Consider the following 18,624-nt stretch of genomic DNA (forward strand, 5'->3'; position numbering starts at 1 on the left):
TGGGAAGCAAGCCAGAACATCCCTCACCCCCTGCTCTGGATCAGGGAGGTGTGCTAGGCCAGAGGGGCCCTCAAGGGTGCTGAACTGCCTGTCTAGAGGTGCTCTGCCTGGGAATGCTGGGGCTGAGCCAGGCTCATCCTGCAGATGCTGCTCCCTGTGCAGACACACCTGCAGCAAGTAGAATAGAGCCTTGAATTTGGAAGGGTTGCTGTGAGGCACTTCCCTCCTGCGAGCAAATCCTCCTCCCTGCTGGGGAATGGACACTAGAGAGAAACAAGGGTTGGGTTTGCCATGGCTGGCACTGCAACTGGAAAAGGAAAAGCCAGCTTCAGGAACAGTCTGGTTTTCAGAGGAAGGGGGAACTCTGTTTTTCCAACCTATGTGTGTATTGTGGCTGTCTCTCTGCCACCAAGGAAGCCCAGAGAGCGTTAGAAAGACCTGCAAAGACAAACTGCCACCCTGATCAATCACTTGCTGGTTTTTTACACCCTATGGGCCTCCTTCCAAATCTCCTTTGAGGACTATGAGGGTGCTGAGGTGCTGGCACAGGGTGCCCAGAGAAGCTGTGGCTGCCCCATCCCTGGCAGTGTTCAAGGCCAGGTTGGACACAGGGGCTTGGAGCAACCTGCTCTAGTGGAAGGTGTCCCTGCCCATGGCAGGGGTTGGACCTGGATGAGCTTTAACATCCCTTCAACCCAAATCAGTCTGGGATTCTACGATATGATTTAATGACTGCTGAAGTGGGTGCACTCTGCCTGTCCCCAGGTGGACTCCACAGTGTGGAGATGGAACACGGGTGAAACAGATACCACTGCAGACACATGATGGAACAGGACTGGGGGGGCTTCCTCCCCAGGACTGCTCTGGCCACCCGTGCCCTCCTGGCCCAGCATTGCTTCTGCCCAGCCAGAAGCCACCTTGTACCTTGTCATGGAGGAGCTCCAAGTGCCGCCTGTCCCCAGCAGAGCTCTGTGCTGTTGCTCCCCATGCATGTGGCCTTATCACAGCTCTAATTGGCATCAGTGCCTGTAATCTCAGCCTCCAGCTGTTTGCTGGGTCTGGGGAAGAGGAGAAAGCACTTCAGAGGATTAGTTTTAATTATAAGAATGCTGGGGACTGTGGCCAGGCTCTGTGTGTCCAGGCTCTGTGTGTGTTCAGGCTCTGTGTCCATGTCCAGGCTCTGTGTTCAGGCTTTAATTGGCACCAGTGGCTGTGTCCAGGCTCCGTGTCCAGGCTCCGTGCCCAGGCTGACAGGCTCCCCCAGCTGTTCCAGGTGTGCAGTGCCAGCAATGAGACAGCAGCTCCTGACAGCTACACAGCTGCAGGTCTTCATTTTGGCTGCATCCCTGTTTGGACTTTATCAGGGACCTGAAAGAACATCCCTTCCAGGTGAGCAAGAACAGGCTTTGTGAAGATGGAGGTGGATGGAGATGCACTCATCAGTGCTTGCTGCTTGCAGGCATGCCCTTCCCTGCCCATGCTGCCTTCCCTTCTCCTCCTCCCCAGGAGGTTTCTCATAACAAGTGGCTCTAATAAGCTCACTGAGGTTTTAAAACCACTAGGAGCTCTTGAAGTATATTAATTTGATCTGCCCTATGACACAAACTCTTAGATTTCAGCAGGTTACCCCTGCATGAGATCAATTATGTGGCTTAGTCTGAAACCTCAAAAACATCTACTGTTGTCTTGAAGCTGAGACAGAAAATCCAGCCATTTTCTCTGTAGTTCCATCCCCACGGCTAATTACCATCCCAAATGCGTTAGTTTTTACATCTTACACGGATTTATCATAACTTGCCAGAATGTTAAATGTCAAAAGATCTATTCAGTGAGTACATAAATCCCTGCAGCTTCTTGGAGGGGGCTCAAGAGAGCCCGGAAAGCCAGGAGAGCCGTGCCGTCCTCTCCCTCTCCTGTAAAGGTTAACCTGAAAGGCAGGATGCTGCTCTGTCTCTTTTCTGGGAAGTGCATTTCAGAGTGTAAAGCAGGATGGCTTTGCTGCAGATGATACTTTCACAGAGAATTGCTCAGCTAAATATATCAAATAAAAGGAACACGATTGGCCTTAAAAGCTCTTGATTTTCCTCCCTTTGTTCTGAACCTCAAGATAGCCCCGGTGATCTGTTGCCCAGGTATCAGGGTACTATTCAACAGCTGACTTTAAGCTGAAACTCTGGCAGGTAATTTTGTTCTCTTTTTCTATTTAAAAATCCAGTGTTTCAAGTGGGAGAAACTACAGTGATAAAAGCTCCATATCTCTGACAGGTACCACAATTCCCAACCTTCCTAATCCTTTGAACTGGCTCACGACTGAATCCTCCACTAACTCGTCCTTGGGGGGGTCTGTGGAACTCCTGGCTCCTTGGCTGGATGCTGGGGACCAGCTCAGCTGAAAAGGCAGATCTCCCACTGTTGTGCTGGCTTGCAGAAGAAATGCGTGTTTTCCTGGTGCTGCCACGGGCTGGTCTCTGGCAGCTGAGTTTGGAGGTGGCTGGAGGGCAGTGACGGTGACATTGAGCTCACAAGCCAAGGCTTTGCATGCCAGAGGCACAGAAGGAAAGGCAGAGGTCCTAAGAGGAACTGGGTATGAGAGACTCATTCCCTGTATTTGACAAGCAGTGACATGGGTTTACACAGAGACTCCATCCCTGGTGTACGGACAAAGCTGTCTCTGGAGTGGCTGCAGGACCAGTCTGCCAGTTTATAAGAGGGAAACTGAGGCACCATCTTGCGTGAGGCCGGGGTGTCTGTGCTGGCAGGAGGTGCTGCTGTTCATATCTTCTGTCCTTCATAGCACCTCCTTAGGACAGAATAAAGCATTTTTTCCTGACAAAAGAGCAGCTATGGATGGCTTTCCCAGCCTGTCCCCCTGCTCTGAGCCAGCAGCATGTCACAGTGTGACAGGGGAACCAGGACGCTGCAAGCTGCACACCCAAGCAAAACAAGGCTGTTCAAAACCACTGACCACATCACTCTCCAAAGGTGCTCTTAAGCACTCACTGTCCATCACTTTGACATGTAACTTTTTGCTTTCCATGAGAGTGACCAATGGCTCTGTCATTTGTCATCTCTTTTTTTCTTGCAGTGACATGAGATCCAGTGTCTGAAGGGGGCTACAAGGATGCTGGAGAGAGACTCTTCATCAGGGACTGTAGCGACAGGACAAGGGGTGATGGGTTTAAACTTAAACAGGGGAAGTTCAGGTTGCCTATAAGAAAGAAGCTCTTCCCTGTGAGGGCGCTGAGGTGCTGGCACAGGGTGCCCAGAGAAGCTGTGACTGCCCCATCCCTGGCGGTGTTCAAGGCCAGGTTGGACACAGGGGCTAGGAGCAACCTGCTCTAGTGGAAGGTGTCCCTGCCCGTGGCAGGGGGTTGGAACTGGAGGAGCTTTACGGTCCCTTCCAACCCAAACCAGGCTGGGATTCTGTGATTCTATGACCTTCATATGACCTGACGTATCACCAAACTTCCTTCTCCTCCACTAGGACAGTTCCTCTTATCCAAGAAAGGGACTGTGTCTGATGCTTATACCTGCCAACAGGAAAAAAAGGTGCTTTTCTGCTAACCTTTGCTCTCCAGGATTCAGTGCTCCCCTGCAAACACTGTCACACAGCAGAGCTGAATCAGTCAGCCCATGCAGGACGTGGTTTACAGCCCTGTGTCTGCCAAGGGATGCTTGTGGGCAGAGTGGCAGCAGGCACACAAGGAGGAACTGTGGTGCTCAGTGATGGTGGGCAAGGCTTAGTGCAGCCTGTGAGTGTGCAGAGGAAGAGCCACCCTAATTACTGCTTCGCATAGCTGCTCAGTTTTGGACATCAAAAGCCTTATTTCACATTAGTTTAATCTACTCCAGGATTAAACTAGTTTAGGATTAAAGCACTGCTAGACTGGAATAAGGGCTGCCACGCTGAGAATTAAGAGTCATTCTGCACTAACACACAGCGAAAATCAAGATAATGAATAGAAATTAACTGCTAACATGGATTAGGTACAAGGCGTTAATCCCTGTGGGAAGGGAGCCTTCATTCACAGCCCCATCCCGCTCTCTTTGCTGCTCAGGTAGTTTAAACATAAATAGATTAAGGGTGTTCTGTCCACACAGGGTTTCAGTGCCATTTCATTAATGCACTTCAGGACCTCCTCTGGCTAATTTGAGTTGATTTCTTGGAGTGAAAGGGCTGTAGTAAAAGCTGCTATACCAGCTCACTGAGTTGAAGGCTGTGACAGCAGCAAATGCCAGCAGTGAGGTTTTTAGGGACCAGCCACCAGACCTGACAGCTGTGACCAGGTGATAGAAACCACTGAGCACACTCACACTCTCATGACATATGGGTTTAAAAAACACTGGTGGGGTACTTTTGTCTCCATTTACTGCACTGGATAACACAGATCTTCCTTGTCTGAACTTCCCAGCAGATGAGGACACTGCCAGATGAGCTCTTCCCAACCTGATGGATGTGCAGCCGTGATTGTGCCCACCAGAGTCCAGCACAGACTGTTCCCAAAAGAACGCAGAAGCACAGGCAGAGCCTAAGGCACGTGAGTTCCCACTCCAGTGCTGTTTGGAGAAAGACCTGGTCCCATTCAGAGGAATGGAGAGAAATGTGCTGGTTTTTACCACTCACAGGGCAACTGACCACTGCTTTGAGGTGGGAAGTGCCAAATATGGAACACCAACCCACTGCTGCTGTACCTGAAGGAGGGTGGCAAATCAAAGAAGAAATCTTAGGTGTGGCAGTGCACAGCTGTCCTCTTCCTCCTGCTCAAGAGGCAACGTAAAGCCTAATCCCAGGAGAAGGTGGCTCCTCCACTGGAGGAGGTGGCTGAGGTAAATTGGGCAGTGAAGGGCAAGGCGCTAATCCCCGGCATTCTCTCGGTAAAGCCCGGACTGCCAGCACTCACCTGGGCCACGGGAATAGCTGGACCACAAACGGAGATCGGTCCCACGACGAGCATCCTCCAAGGGCTAGACGGGCCACCTCCACAACGCGCCTCTCACCTCCGGGCCGGAGCGGGTGGGGGTCCCCCGGGGCTCGGCGGGGGGAGCGGGACAGGGACCCCGGGAGTCCGTTCCTCCCCCCCCCCCGCCACCCCTTAAGCCGCTTGGTGACCCAGTTGGGAGCGCGGGGGCCGCAGCCGGGTGGGGCGGGCGGCGGAGGCTCCTCCCCGCTCCGCGGAAAGTTTGGTGCGGGCCGGCGGAGCGCGGCCGCGGGGCTGAGCGCGGCGGGAGGCGGCGGCAGCGGCGGTGGGGCTGAGCTGGGCGCCCGCGGTCGGGGGCGCTCCCATGCGCCGGGCTGCCGGGGCCGCGCCGGGGCCGCGCCATGGGCAACGGCACCACCGGGGCCGCGCCCTGCAACGGCACCGCGCTGCCCCCGGCCCCGCCACCGCCGGCCGCCGGGCACAACATCGCCGCCCTGGTGCTGGGCATCGTCCTCATCCTGCTCATCGTGGGCGGCAACGGGCTCGTCTGCCTCAGCGTCTGCACGGAGCGGGCGCTGAAGACCACCACCAACTACTTCATCGTCAGCCTCGCCGTCGCCGACCTGCTGCTCGCCCTGCTCGTCCTGCCCCTCTATGTCTACTCCGAGGTGAGCACCGGGGATGGAGGGGCACTGGCTGGGCGGGGGATCCTGAAAGTTACAGGGCTGCGGGGCGGGATCGTCAAGAGACCAAGGATCGAGGGTTAAAGCCCTTCTCCGTTTTGCTCCCCACCTCCATCCCTCCGGATCGGGGGTGCCACCGCCACTGCTCAGCCCTTCGGGACAGCCCCAGCCCTGCTCCGCTGCAGGGACCCTGGTGGCGCTTTCAAACCGCCGCGGCTTTTACCTCTGAGTCTCTCATGGAACCTCGGCTGTCAGCATCGCAAATCCACTGCAGGACAGTGACCGGTGGTGGCGGCAGCCGGCGCCGTGCAAGTTCGGGGGCTCCTCGGTCCTGCCGGGCCATTGCCGAGCTGCAAATGCCCCGAGTGGAGATGCCCCGGGGGAGTGTGTCTCCCCGGGCCGGGTCGGCAGCTCTGGGGAGCCTTTGTGTTGCCATCAGCAAATGGTTAGGAAGGGAGAGAGCTCCTGTGTGACAGAGCTGTGCTGTCCAGCGTAAGGTGAGCAGGTTTTGGCGGCAATCAGAATAGAATCATGGAATATCAGGTTGGAACAGAACCTCAAGGGTCATCTGGTCGAACCTTTCATGGCAAAAGCACAGTCTAGACAAGATGGACCATAAGGGACACCTTTAGCCAAGAATCAGGTTCCCATGTCGAGTTGAGAGGGGAAAGAGGTCTTTTTAGGGAGCTAAGTAGGATCTGTCACTCTACATCAAGGTACCTTTGGCTGGGTTGCTGCAGGGCTCCTCCTGGCAGGTTCTGTGGTTTGCACAAGCCTGACCCTGCATGTGCTGGTGGTCGTGGAGAGCCACCTTAGGGAGACTTTGGGTCAGGTTTTCTGTTCACCTCCAAGACTGTGACAGCTGAGGGAAAGAAAAACAGGAGCTCCGGAGGCTGAGCGGTTTTGGATCTCTCTCTCTGTGTCTCTGTAACAGGGAGACAAATGTTTACTGTGAGGGGATTGATAATGCCTTTAAGTGGGGGGCTGTGTTGGATGGGGGTGAGGAGCCCTACTAGAGCCTGACCATTAGCACTAGCTGTCACCTCCTTCCCTGCTCCAGTGGATGAAAGCACCACAAGCCAAAATAACAGGTTTTTGTACCCACCCCTGTGGAAGAAAGAGCAGTCCTCTTCTTTCCAGATGTGGGGAGAGGCAGGACACAACCTTGTGCACAGTGAGCAGCCCCAGCAAGCTGCAGTGTGATGAACCTTGCATTTTCTGATAGACACATGAGTTGCAAGGTGGTGGCTTAATGCTTCCTTGGGGAGTGAAAGGGGTTGTCCCAAGAGTGAGACCAAATGGTGTTCCTGTCCTTGAAGGCAAACACAAGAGCACACCAGCAGTGTTCGGGCTGTAGCATCTCCCATTCTCTCCCACAGCAGGGCTGCTGCTCAGCACCTCACAGGCATGGAGCTATACTTAAGCAAGGCAGGCTGAGGATTAGAGCTTAGGATGCTTTTAGCCTCTCTACCTGGTCCTAGGATTTTGCAGGACACTGTGACCTCTCTGAAGACAGGTATTCTAGAGGGACAGGCTCATCTGGGGACCATACTGAGAACCAGTGAAGAAGAGGAGCATTAGATTCCCCTTTCCACCACACTGACAAGAACCCCCCATGCTGTTTGGTTGTAGTGGTTTTGCTCTTCCTTCACAATCTCTCTGGTTTTGGTGGTTGGAAAGTCTCTGTCTTCATTCTTCTTCACAGCTGCTTTTGCTAACTTGGATCTCCTTTTTCTCCTTGCTCTTTCTGTTGTCTCTCCATGCTTCCAGCTCCTGTTTCTGTGGGCAGCCACACACACCAGTGTGGTTTCCTCTTGCCTGCAGGCTTGAGCTTTGCTGGTATCTGTAAAATGCAGGTTAATATACACTGGGATACCTCTGAAAATGCTTCCATTTGGGCATCAGCAGCGTGGGGCTTTCCTTGGGTACCACAGACATCCCACAAATTCTGGATGCTTGGACAATGGGTGTTCAGCCCTGCATGAACCTTAGAAATATGCTGAGGGGAAGTTTGAGTAACCATTGAAGCAGTGCCAGGGGATGGAATTCTTGTAGGTTTTAGTTTTTCTTTTCTTGGAGGCAAAGCAAAACAAGAATCAGACGCTTGACAGGGGCTATAGTGGTTGCTGCTGCTTAAAACCAGCTTGAATTCAACTTGCATTCTGTACCACTGCATTTACCCACTGACAATGTGGCATGGGCAGTCCTGAATGTTCAGATCAACCTTTGTTCTTGCTGTGGGATTTTTCTTTGGTGGTTGTTTTTAACTTGAGTGCAGCTCCTGACAGAGTAAAGGTGACTTTGAGGGCTATTGGAAAACTTGAAAACCAGCTGAGAGGGTGGGTATTTTTTTGCTTCTTGTTGAACAGGAACAGAACAAGGAACTCTGACCACTTCTTTCATTCAGCAGGAGATGCTTGGTCATCTTGTGCTTTCTTCCTGTATGAACTCTTCTTGTGTTTGGTGTTTGGAACCATCCCTCCCAGGCAGGGCTTTAGAAGACAGCTGGAGGGATTTAACATTTGAGGTGAGATCTGACATCCCCACAACAGATCTCCCACAAGCGTCAGAGGGGATGGGATTCCTTCCTGTGAGATGTGAATTATCCTTTGCTGCTGTTCACAGAAGCTGGAACACAGTGTGAGAGGCCTTGATCTTGACTGTTATTTCTAGTTGCTAAAAAAGCTGATTGTGATGCTTCAGCTGCAGTTGTTGTCACCTATTCTCCTTCTGTATTTCTGAAAGAGCCAGCGTAACTTTTTGTCACAAATAAACCCTTAGTCCATGAGGAGGATTCAGAGGTCTTGGCTGTAGGAAGCCAAATTGTGTCAGTTCTCACTGTATGTCCCTTGTTTGTGCCTGCAGGGTTGGAGGATTGCTGAAAGCAGGTGCGAGATAAGGGGGAAATTGGTGTGTGTGGTCACAACTGCTTCTTTTCTGTACCATTTCACAATCACTGCAGCCTCAACGGGAACCAGAGCTTGGCAGAAGGGCAGGAAATGGGACCATCTAAAGCAAACCTCCCCTAGTCCTGTCCTCTCAGGTGCAGCTCAGGGGAGAAGCACCACAGTGTGCAGTGGTGCTCTCATGGTGACCAGGAGATGGTGTGTCTTACTCCTGGCCAGTTGTGGGCCCACAACCAATATAAAAATGGACAGTCCTTGGCTCAGAGAACTTTCTTTGGAACTAAAATGAATAGCTCCCACTGACCTGGGGCTCTGTGGCTCTCTCCAGGCATGCAGGAAAGCCTGTGGGCATCTTCTCCCCACTGACCAGCCTCGTCTGTGTGAGATGAACATTTTCTCCTGAATCCTGCCTGTCCTAAAACTCTCTCTAGTGCTCACTGTGCATTGGTGGGAGTGCTTCAGAATGTATTTCTTTCCTCATTAATTCGTCCTGTCAAATTTACCTACCTGAGCAGCTCAAGTTAATGCTTGACCTTAATGAGAAAGTGCTAAAACTGCTGTTACAAAGCTGGTCTTCCATAAACCCAAATGTTGCTGTCACTTGTCAGTTCTGATCCTTCACAACCAGGAAGTACCCTATGGATGTGAAGGAAGAAACATCAGCTTTCCACTGGCTTAAAGCATCAGTTTCCAAACTGAGCCTGTGGACATGAAGTCCTGACAGGGCAGTGTTTGCAGCCAGTTTCTGTCTAGAACTACATATCTTTAAAGAAAACCAGATGAACTTCTGGACCCTGATCATTCCTCACTCTGTCTGGAGTGCTGGCTTGGATGGAGGTGAATGTTTGCCATGTCAGCTACTGCTATCAGCATGTGCATAGGAAGTCATACACCAAATAACAGTGTGGTGATGCAGATGTGTCCAGCACCCTCCACTGAACTTGTTCAACCACAGAACAGGGACGTGTTCTAGTGCTTGCCAGTTGTTGATCACCACACAGCAGGCTGCCGTGATGTGCAGAAGGTGCTTCTCTTCCAACTTGCTTGGGAATCTCAGGTCTTAGCAGTATGACAGGGAGAGGTAAAAATCCATGGGGAAGGTAGACCACTCATCTGCAGCAGCCTTGTCTTTCTGAGGAGAGCATGAAATACTCTCCTAGCAATCAATCCAGTGCCAGTAAGGCAAGGATGATGGGAAGCAAGCGGGAAGAAGGTGGCCTGGGGCACTACCAGGGGTGCACAGTGATTCCCCAGGAGCAAAGCCCTGCTTTTGTGTGAAGAGAGGCCAGGAGAAGATACCAGAGTCAGCCTGGAGCAGTGACAGCACCGACAATGGGGGTTACCACTCCCCTGAGGCAGTGAGGACACATGAGAAAGCAGAGCTACAAGGTACTGTGGAGGTACTACAGAATCTCCTTGGGCTCTGAGTGGCTTTGCCACTAGAAATCTGCAGGGAGGGAGCTGCATGGCTCCAAAGGCTTGTCTGTTTTTAACTAACTGCTTCCTCTGCCCAAAGACTCCATGACAATGGCAGGAGCCAAAGCCACAGTTTATCTGGTCCTCATTAAGTGAAGGCATCCCCAGCAATTAGGGCAGATGTCAGGCTGAGCAGCTTCCACTCTTGTACTCACTGTAGAACATCCCTCTTACCTGCCTCGCTCTGCACAGGGCTCCTCTGGTCAGCTCTCCTTAATCCATGCTGGTTTCCTGAGCTGAGGAACACATCTGATCCAGGGGCTGGGCAAGGCAGCATTACATAAACGTCTTTGCCACTAAGATCTGTGTGAGTAAGAAAAAAAGGAAATGGTTTTAGCAGTGCTTACCCAGCTCCTTTCACAGGTCAGGCAGGATGGGCCTTTCCAGCAGACACTCCACCTCACACATCCCCAGAGCTGCAGAGCAGCCAGTACTGTCACACAAGCTGTGCTCTTGGTCAGGGTGAGGCTGTTCTGCATAACATTTTCTGGGTGTCACTTATACCACTGGTATCAAAAGGGCTCTTTGAAGCATCTCATGTGTATATGTGCTTGTGATGCAGCTCTTCTGCTGAGAGACCAGAGCTCTACCCTCCTCCAGATTTCCTGTGGCTCCCTGTGAGTGCGTGTCATCCTTTCTGTTGCAGTGTTCAAGATTAGCCATTCCCAAATCATACAGTCTTAGTGGAAAGAGATGTTCTTGTAGGCCTGACTGCTGCCTGAGCCACAGTCTCTGCACACATACTGGGAGGTGATACACACCAGTGCTAAGGATTTTATTTTCAGTGACCAGTTAATCATGGGGAGGTGTCTTTGAATTTTGGACCCTCATAATGCTTCAGGTGGATGATGAGACTTTCTTCTCACTCTGAAAACCCTCGACCTCAATGACTTAAGTCAAGAAAGGATGTTAGAGCAGACGTGAGGCCACCTTCCTCTCCCCTTGCAGCTGCATTGTGTCTTTGGAGAATGCAGAAGCCATCACAGCTCATGAAAAAGGCCCAGAGTCTGCTCCTTGTGGCATTTGGACAGTTCTTTGATGCTGGACTTTGCCCCCTTGCAAGGTTATTGCTCTTCTGATTGGTGGTGTAGCCTTCTCAGCAGGCCTTGGCTCTGAGGACTAGTGCTTTTGATGTCTTCTATGTGATGTGTTTGAGCCATGTCCTTGCTGAGGGCAGGCAGGTGCTTGTTCAGAAATTCATCTGGGCAGCTCTTCATTCACTTTGAGGCTGCTGTTGCTGTGTATCTTATCGCCAAAGATCAAAGGATCCCTTTCTGCCCTCTGCTTCTTAGTAAGCCTGTTTGTAGGGCTGGCAAGAGGGGCAGGTATGCAGCTGCCGTGTGGTGCCCTGTAGAAGCATGTGACAGGACTGAGACAAGAGCTGTTATCAATAAGAAGACTAAACCCTTTGGCCCTGTCCTGGTTCATGCCCTCAGGAGCACTGGTGGTGTAAGAGCTCTTCAGGCAACAGGCTAGTTTGCAAGAAGGCAGATTTTTGTCTTGGAAATCAGTTGGGTGTAGGGATAGGGACATCAAAATGACCTGACTAGGAAGGCAGCCCGCAAGGGTGTTTGAGAAGTCAAGTCCCATCTCCTGCCATCCACCGTCCTACAAAATCTTTTCCGTAACCTTTTTGTATTCAATCATAGAATGGTTTGTGCTGGAAGGGATCTTAAAGCTCATCCAGCTCCAATCCCCTGCCACAGGCAGGGACACCTTCCCCTAGAGCAGGTTGCTCCAAGCCCCTGTGTCCAACCTGGCCTTGAACATTTCTTAGTAAGAAGCAGTTGGAGTTGTTCCTCCTCTGCACATCATGCTTGATTCAGAACCTAAGTGCCATTTGTAGTGAGATACTGGTATATTGCAAGAGACCACAGTGGTTACATGTGAATTTAATGGCATTGCCAACCCTGGTTGGCTAAAGAAGCAGCCACTCTGCACCTGGGATACCACTGGGAAAGGGGCTTGTGTCTGCAGCAGTGACCATTATCACCTTCCTATAAACCTTCCTTGTCTGCCATGAAGCGCTGAGCTACAGCAGAGCATGACCCTCTCTGCCCATATAGTTTTCCATCCTCTTCCAAGAAGTGATGCCTGGAGGTTTTGAGGGTGGTGGCCAATATCCTCACCCAAGCAAGGCTCAGCCAGAGCTGTGCAGAACATGCCACCAGCCTTAGAAGCGATGCAGCAGCTAGGCTGGCTTGGTGAGGTTATATTTGCAGCTCTGATTTAATTTGTTAGGGGAGGCACTTTGTCTCCAGAGCATGTTTTCGCTGTGCACCTCCCCGTGTCCTCGCAGCAGCAGCACCACTGATGAGCATCGCTGGAGGAAAACAAGGGACCTCGGGCTGAAAAAGCAGAGAACCCAAAAGAGCCGCTGGAAGTGGAGTCCCTCTGGAGCATGTCTTAGAGGCAGCTTGAGCTGTTTATGATCCCTAAAGCCCTACGCTGCGTACCTCGATGGGCTAATCTTCTCCTGTGATTAGGTACCACTCGATCACATGGCCCTGCAAAGCCAGCTACGCCTCTAATCCAAAGTCACTCACCCATCCAAGAGGTTCTTGGCACATTTTGCAGCCAAGAAACATGGTATAACAGGAAGTCCTCACCCAGCATGTTCCCCCCAGTCAGTGCTGGGGGTTGTTGGGGAAAGGAAGGGTTTGGAGCATTTCCTAAGAGCCCATCGTGAATCTCTCGGTAAAGGCTGAGTCCTCTGGAGATGATGCAGCCCAAGAGCTCTTGTCCTTTTCAGAACCAATTAGTTCCCCAAAATCACACAGGTTTTGGAAACTGCAGCCCAGAATCAGATTTGACGTTGGCAGGGTCCCAGCGAGCTCGGCAACAACTGGAGGGTTGGTTCTCCTGATTCAGCTCCCAGATTCAGTTTGGGGTGGCTGATCCGTGCTAGAGAAGAGGCTGGATGAAGCATTCAGGTCTGAAGCCAGCCCTTCCCAGGAGGTTTGGGCTACCTCTCAGGGAGATGGCTATACAAAAATAGCCAAACAGTTTCTTCAGAGTCTCCTTTGGCTTTGCAGCTCCACTAATTATAATCCCGTGCATGACATCATTACTGCCTGATAGTAACCCTGCAGAGCTGTTCTGGCAGGGGCAGGGGGTTCTGCTCCTGCCCAGCATTACGTGGCTGTGTTCCTTGTGCCAGGATGGATAAAACCACAACCTGTTGTTTAGCATCTGTACATGAACAAACCCACACTCTGAACTGTGCATGGGGTCAGCAAAGTTAGACTGTATGGGCACCGGGTGACTGTTGCTATAGGTTTGCTTTGGGGAGAGGCTGGGGAGTAGCAGTGGAGTAGGGGTGGAAGTGCCTGGCTCACTCTGGGGTCCCCTGGCTGTGTGCCTGGGGAAGTGGGGCTGCTCAGGGCACATGCTCCCAGTTTACTCATCAGTTTTGGTCATGTAACCTGTGCATAAGTGCTGGGAGGTGCCACCTGCCTCCCTGGGTGCCTTTGTTTCACGTTACTTAGCCAAAACGAAAGCCCTTTTCCCTACCTCACCTGTTTTAGAACCAAATACAGCAACTGTTTAATTATTTCTCTTCTTGGCTTCATCCCATCATTCCTCACTTGGCGCTGGCACATGGTGGAACTCCTCTCTGCACTCTTGGCACGTCCTCTGTTGTCCCCATGCAAGGTGTTGGGCTTATTCCTCATTCTCTTGAGATGCTGGATTGGGCTTTTTTAGCTTTCCCTCTCATTTCTTAACAACAGTTAAAATTGCTCCCAAAGTGTGTATTACAGAGCTAACCCAGGGATGTGGTGGAATAGCAGCTCTGTCTCCAGGGGGTGTGCTTCAGGTGTGCTTCTTGAAGGTTCAGGTACCACAGAGCAGCTCCACAAACACAGCTGTAGCATTGATGTTGTAAAGCAGAATACATAATATATAATAATATGTTATGTATGGTTTGTGTAGTTTACTGCATATTACCATAATATAGGATGTATAATATAGACATTATTTATATATCATAGAGTCACAGACTGGTTTGTGTTGGAAGGGACCTTAAAGCTCCTCCAGCTCCAACCCCCTGCCACGGGCAGGGACACCTTCCACTAGAGCAGGTTGCTCCAAGCCCCTGTGTCCAACCTGGCCTTGAACACTGCCAGGGATGGGGCAGCCACAGCTTCTCTGGGCACCCTGTGCCAGCGCCTCACCATATGTTCTATATTATATTATTATTATATGTTCTATAATACAAGGATCCCTATATGTATATATGTTCTATGTTATATTTATATATTAATGCACTGTATAATACATAATATTAATTCATTGATAAATTATATGGATTAAAATATAAGTATAGAAAATAAAGTCCATGGGACACATACATATTTATATATATAAATATTTTTATATAACACATTACATATAGATAAAAATATATAGTTAATCATATATATTGCATGTAGCAGTATTTATGTTATATTTATTACTACAATAATATATATTTATAATAGTGAGAGTATATGTAGAGTATATATAGTTTGATGTTTTGCAACGTTCCAGAGGCATTTTATATTTCTTTGTATGCAATCTAATTTCTAATCATAAATACATTAACTTTAAATTTTATAAATACACATACAGGCCAAGGGGAATGGCTTTAACTTACCAGCAGAGAGATTGAGATGAGCTCTCAGGCAGAAGTTCTTCCCTGTGAGGGTGCTGAGGCACTGGCACAGGGTGCCCACAGGAGCTCGTGTGTTTCTTGCTGAGCTGAGCTTATTTCTTGCCAGGTAACATCTCAATGTTCCCTGCCAGTGCCCCCACTTTGTGCCCTGCTCCTGACAGCAGCAGCAGAGAGGCTCAGGACCCCGTTAGAGCAGACACAGGCAGCTCAATTTGTTGTGCCTGGGGCTGAGTGGGTTGGACAAGAACTTCATCTGGAGTCGCTGCCTGCAGCCCCCACACAGTGTGTGGGGTCTGAGCTTTGTCTGAGCATGACACGGGGGAAGGAGGGAGCCCTCCCTCCTCTGAGCTGCTGAACTAGGAGGGAGGGGGCTGAGCTTGAGCTGAGCAGGGTTTTAAGCCCCTCTTTTATTGTCAGGGGAAAACAAAGGCAGCTTCTCTTGTATTAATGCTGTTAATGGTCTCCTCCTGGTCTGATTAAAATGCTGTTGATGGTCTCCTCCTGGAGGCAGTTTCCTGGTGTGAGGAAAGGAAGGTGATGTTCAGTGCATCAGCTCTGGATGCAGGAGGGTCTGGACAAGTGTCTGGTTGGTGAACCCTGACTTATTTTAGTGCTCCTTGAGCTCATCCTTCCATTCCCATTGCCAACAGCTGATTCACAGCACCCTGCTGAGCAAACATTCCAGTTCCATGGGCTGGTATTGATAAAGCACAAACCCTGGGCCATTTCCTGGTTTTGTTGGGTTTCTTCTGAGAATTATTTAGGACACAGAAGTGTAGATTTTTAACTTAATACCTTTTGCATAGCAGAGCCAGTGCTTCTGAGTAATACAGACCAATGGCACATGTCTGGCAACTGGAGAGCAGGGGCAAGAGATGGTGTCTGACTGCCTTGAACAGTCCGGCCTTGGGCTTAGCATGACAGAACCAAACAATTGTGTAGCACCTGGAACTATCACATCAGCTGCAAACAGGGTGTTGGAGCAGTTGGAACATGAAAGAGGAGGTCTGTGCTCTGTCCCTTATTCAAGAGCCTCTCCCTGCCTCCTCAGTGACCCATGGCTAGTGATGCTGTGTAGGGAATGCTGAGCCCTGCATTACTGGGGGGATTGTGGCATGGAGTTTGAGGAGTTTGGATTCCCATTAATGGGCCTCTGCACCCTTTAGTGTGCCCAGCACCCCTTGCTTGGCAATGCTGGTGGGTTGTGGGCTCAATTCTCCAACCAGGCTGGGACCACAATGTCCCAGGCAAGCTGTGAGCTCTTGTGGGGGGCTATTCCATGTGCTGCTGCTTTCCTGGGCAGAGAGGATCATGCCTGGAGCAGGAGTGCTCCAGGGCTGGCTGCTCACCTGGAGGGAGACGTGAGTGGTGGAGGTGCCCAGGCACGGAGCTGTTTTGAGGCATTTTCACACAGTGGGACATGGCACCTGCTGACCTTGGGGATCTTTTCAGTTCCAGGGAGGTGTGTGGTCCCTCAGCATGGTGCTGTGCGATGCTCTGATGACCATGGACGTGATGTTGTGCACAGCCTCCATCTTCAATCTCTGTGCTATCAGTGTGGATCGGTAAGTGCCTTCCTCCTCCTCCTCCTCATGCCAGGGGAGGGAAAGCTGTGTCCTGGCACCAAGCTGCTTCCCTGCAGGCCCCATGCTCTGCCCTTCATTTCCCCCTTCACCAGCTTTGTGTCCATCCATACCCTTGCACAATAACATGATAAGGGCAGAGCTGCCCCTTCGGGTGCTCTTCTGAGGGGCTGACTGGTGATAGCCCAGGCCTTGGCTCTGTAAGTGAATTCACCAGGGGGAAGGGCAGTGGCAAGAGGCTTTAGGACTCACGTTACCAGTGGTACCACCACCATACAGGGACTGACTCACCTGGGGCCTGTGTTGGCAGGTTTATCGCTGTTTCAATCCCCCTGAACTACAACCGGCGACAGATCGACCTGCGGCAGCTGATCCTCATATCCACCACCTGGATATTCGCCTTTGCCGTCGCATCCCCCGTCATATTTGGCCTCAACAGTGTCCCAAACCGGGACCCCAGCTTGTGTCAGCTGGAGGATGACAACTACATCATATACTCCTCCATCTGCTCCTTCTTCATCCCGTGCCCCGTCATGCTGGTGCTCTACTGCGCCATGTTCCAAGGACTCAAGCGCTGGGAAGAAGCCCGGAAGGCCAAGCTCAGGGGCGGCATCTACGGGGCCAACAGGAAGCTCTATCACCCTGGAACTTTCATTGCGAGCGAGCAGACCAGGCTGGAGCCAGATGAGTGCAACCCCTATGTCCTCTCCAGCCACCCAGGAGACTGTGGGATGAGCAATGGGATCCAGACTGTCTCCTACTCCCACCTCAAATACCCACACCCGGGACACAGTCGGAAGCAGGCCAAGATCAATGGCCGGGAGCGGAAGGCCATGCGGGTGCTGCCTGTCGTTGTTGGTGAGGAGTAGTTGGGGTTGGCTGGGGAAGGGCAGGGGACATGTCGTGCTGGGCTTGGTCCAAGCAGGACTTGTTTGAACCTGGGGAAGCTAACACACACCTTGGCCTCCCCTACCAGGAGCTGCATGGCCCAGGTGTAGTGCTGAGGACTGGGTTTTGTCCTTGCTGGAGGGGGTGAGGGTGAGACAAGAGCCACCTCCCTCTTATTCCAGCCCAGGTCCTCCTCCCTCTCCCTCACATACACTCGTTTTAACACCCACCCTCCCCTTGTCCCTGTGCCTGGTTGTGGCTTAAGATCCGCTGCGCTCATTGCTCATCATCAGGAAATGATTATCTGGGGAAAGTCTCAGTATCCCTTTGAGCAGGGTAGTGCCACCAGACACCTCCCCTGGGACAGAGCAGGAGCACCTACAGCGTATGTAACCCAACCTCTTACTCAAGGTAAACCTGTGACTCCTCACACCTTAAATGCAAATCCAAACTGATCCGTAACTCTGACTTTGCACCAGTGTTTAGGATGATAAATACATCCTTGTCTGGGCATGAACCCAGCTCTACACATCAGCCCATCTGCTGCTTCTGCCTTGGCCCTCTGAGCTCTCTCCCTTCTTGTTTAGCCCAGGCTTTGTGTTAAATTAACCCCTTTTTTTGTTAAATTAACTTATTAACCTTTTTTTGTTCAATTAACCCCTTTTTAACATTCACTGTCCTTCTGCAGGTGCTTTCCTCTTCTGCTGGACTCCTTTCTTCGTGGTCCACATCACCAAGGCTCTCTGCAAGTCCTGTGCTGTTCCCACTCAAGTCACCAGCACCGTCACCTGGTTGGGTTATGTCAACAGCGCCGTCAACCCCATCATCTACACCGTGTTCAACGCCGAGTTCAGGAACTTCTTCCGCAAGGTCTTGCACCTCTTCTGCTGAGCCCTGGGACAGGGCCGGGCGGGTGGGGTTTTGTATAGTTCATTAAAGTTCTATTTCTGTCTAAGGGCTGCTGTCTTTGCTGGGGGAGGGGGACAGCTGAAGGCTGTGTGTTACCAACTCATTACAACAAGGAGTTACAGGTGGGTACCCCTGGATACAGCTCTGAGACTTGTTTAACACTTGGTGCGTGGTGTAAGCAGAAAATGGATGACAGAGCTGGGCCTGGCTTTGGGTTGAAGTGTTTGGGCTGGGCTGCGCTTCTCTGGGCCGGCACTAGGGGAAGTGACCTACCCCTGTCCCACCAAGATGCCTAGAGCTGGGACAGCTTTGATCCTGGTGGCTGCTCTGGCCTGGAGAGTCACAAATGAGTCCCTGCACAGGACAACAAACCAGCCTCCATCCCCTGGAGCACAGGGAGTGACAAACCAGCCTCCATCCCCTGGAACACAGGGAGTGACAAACCAGCCTCCATCCCCTGGAACACAGGGAGTGACAAACCAGCCTCCATCCCCTGGAACACAGGGAGTGACAAACCAGCCTCTGCCCCTGGAGCACAGGGAGCACCATGTAATGATACCTCCGAGTGTCACACAGGAAGGAACAGACTCATCAGAAGCCATCAGA

The 18,624-nt window shown here is 51.4% G+C and overlaps 1 protein-coding gene across 1 annotated transcript; it reads left to right on the plus strand.

Annotated features, from left to right (window-relative positions):
• Positions 1–5,320: 5,320 nt before the first annotated feature.
• On the plus strand, positions 5,321–18,064 carry DRD4 (dopamine receptor D4). The gene is made up of 4 exons (XM_030483739.1): positions 5,321–5,587; positions 16,091–16,203; positions 16,532–17,079; positions 17,798–18,064. Exons 1-4 carry the CDS (start codon positions 5,321–5,323, stop codon positions 17,998–18,000), a joined length of 1,131 nt encoding a protein of 376 aa, XP_030339599.1. The 3' UTR covers positions 18,001–18,064.
• Positions 18,065–18,624: the final 560 nt, after the last annotated feature.

The sequence above is a fragment of the Strigops habroptila genome, chromosome 4, assembly GCF_004027225.2.
Source record: "Strigops habroptila isolate Jane chromosome 4, bStrHab1.2.pri, whole genome shotgun sequence".
Taxonomy (NCBI): Eukaryota; Metazoa; Chordata; class Aves; order Psittaciformes; family Psittacidae; genus Strigops; species Strigops habroptila.

Bases quoted from the DNA above. Each gene is read 5' to 3' on its own strand.
- DRD4 (XM_030483739.1), top strand. From the start codon at position 5,321: ATGGGCAACGGCACCACCGGGGCCGCGCCCTGCAACGGCACCGCGCTG. The intron at 5,588-16,090 runs GTGAGCACCGGG...GGATCTTTTCAG, and splicing joins CCCTCTATGTCTACTCCGAG to TTCCAGGGAGGTGTGTGGTC. The intron at 16,204-16,531 runs GTAAGTGCCTTC...CTGTGTTGGCAG, and splicing joins TGTGCTATCAGTGTGGATCG to GTTTATCGCTGTTTCAATCC.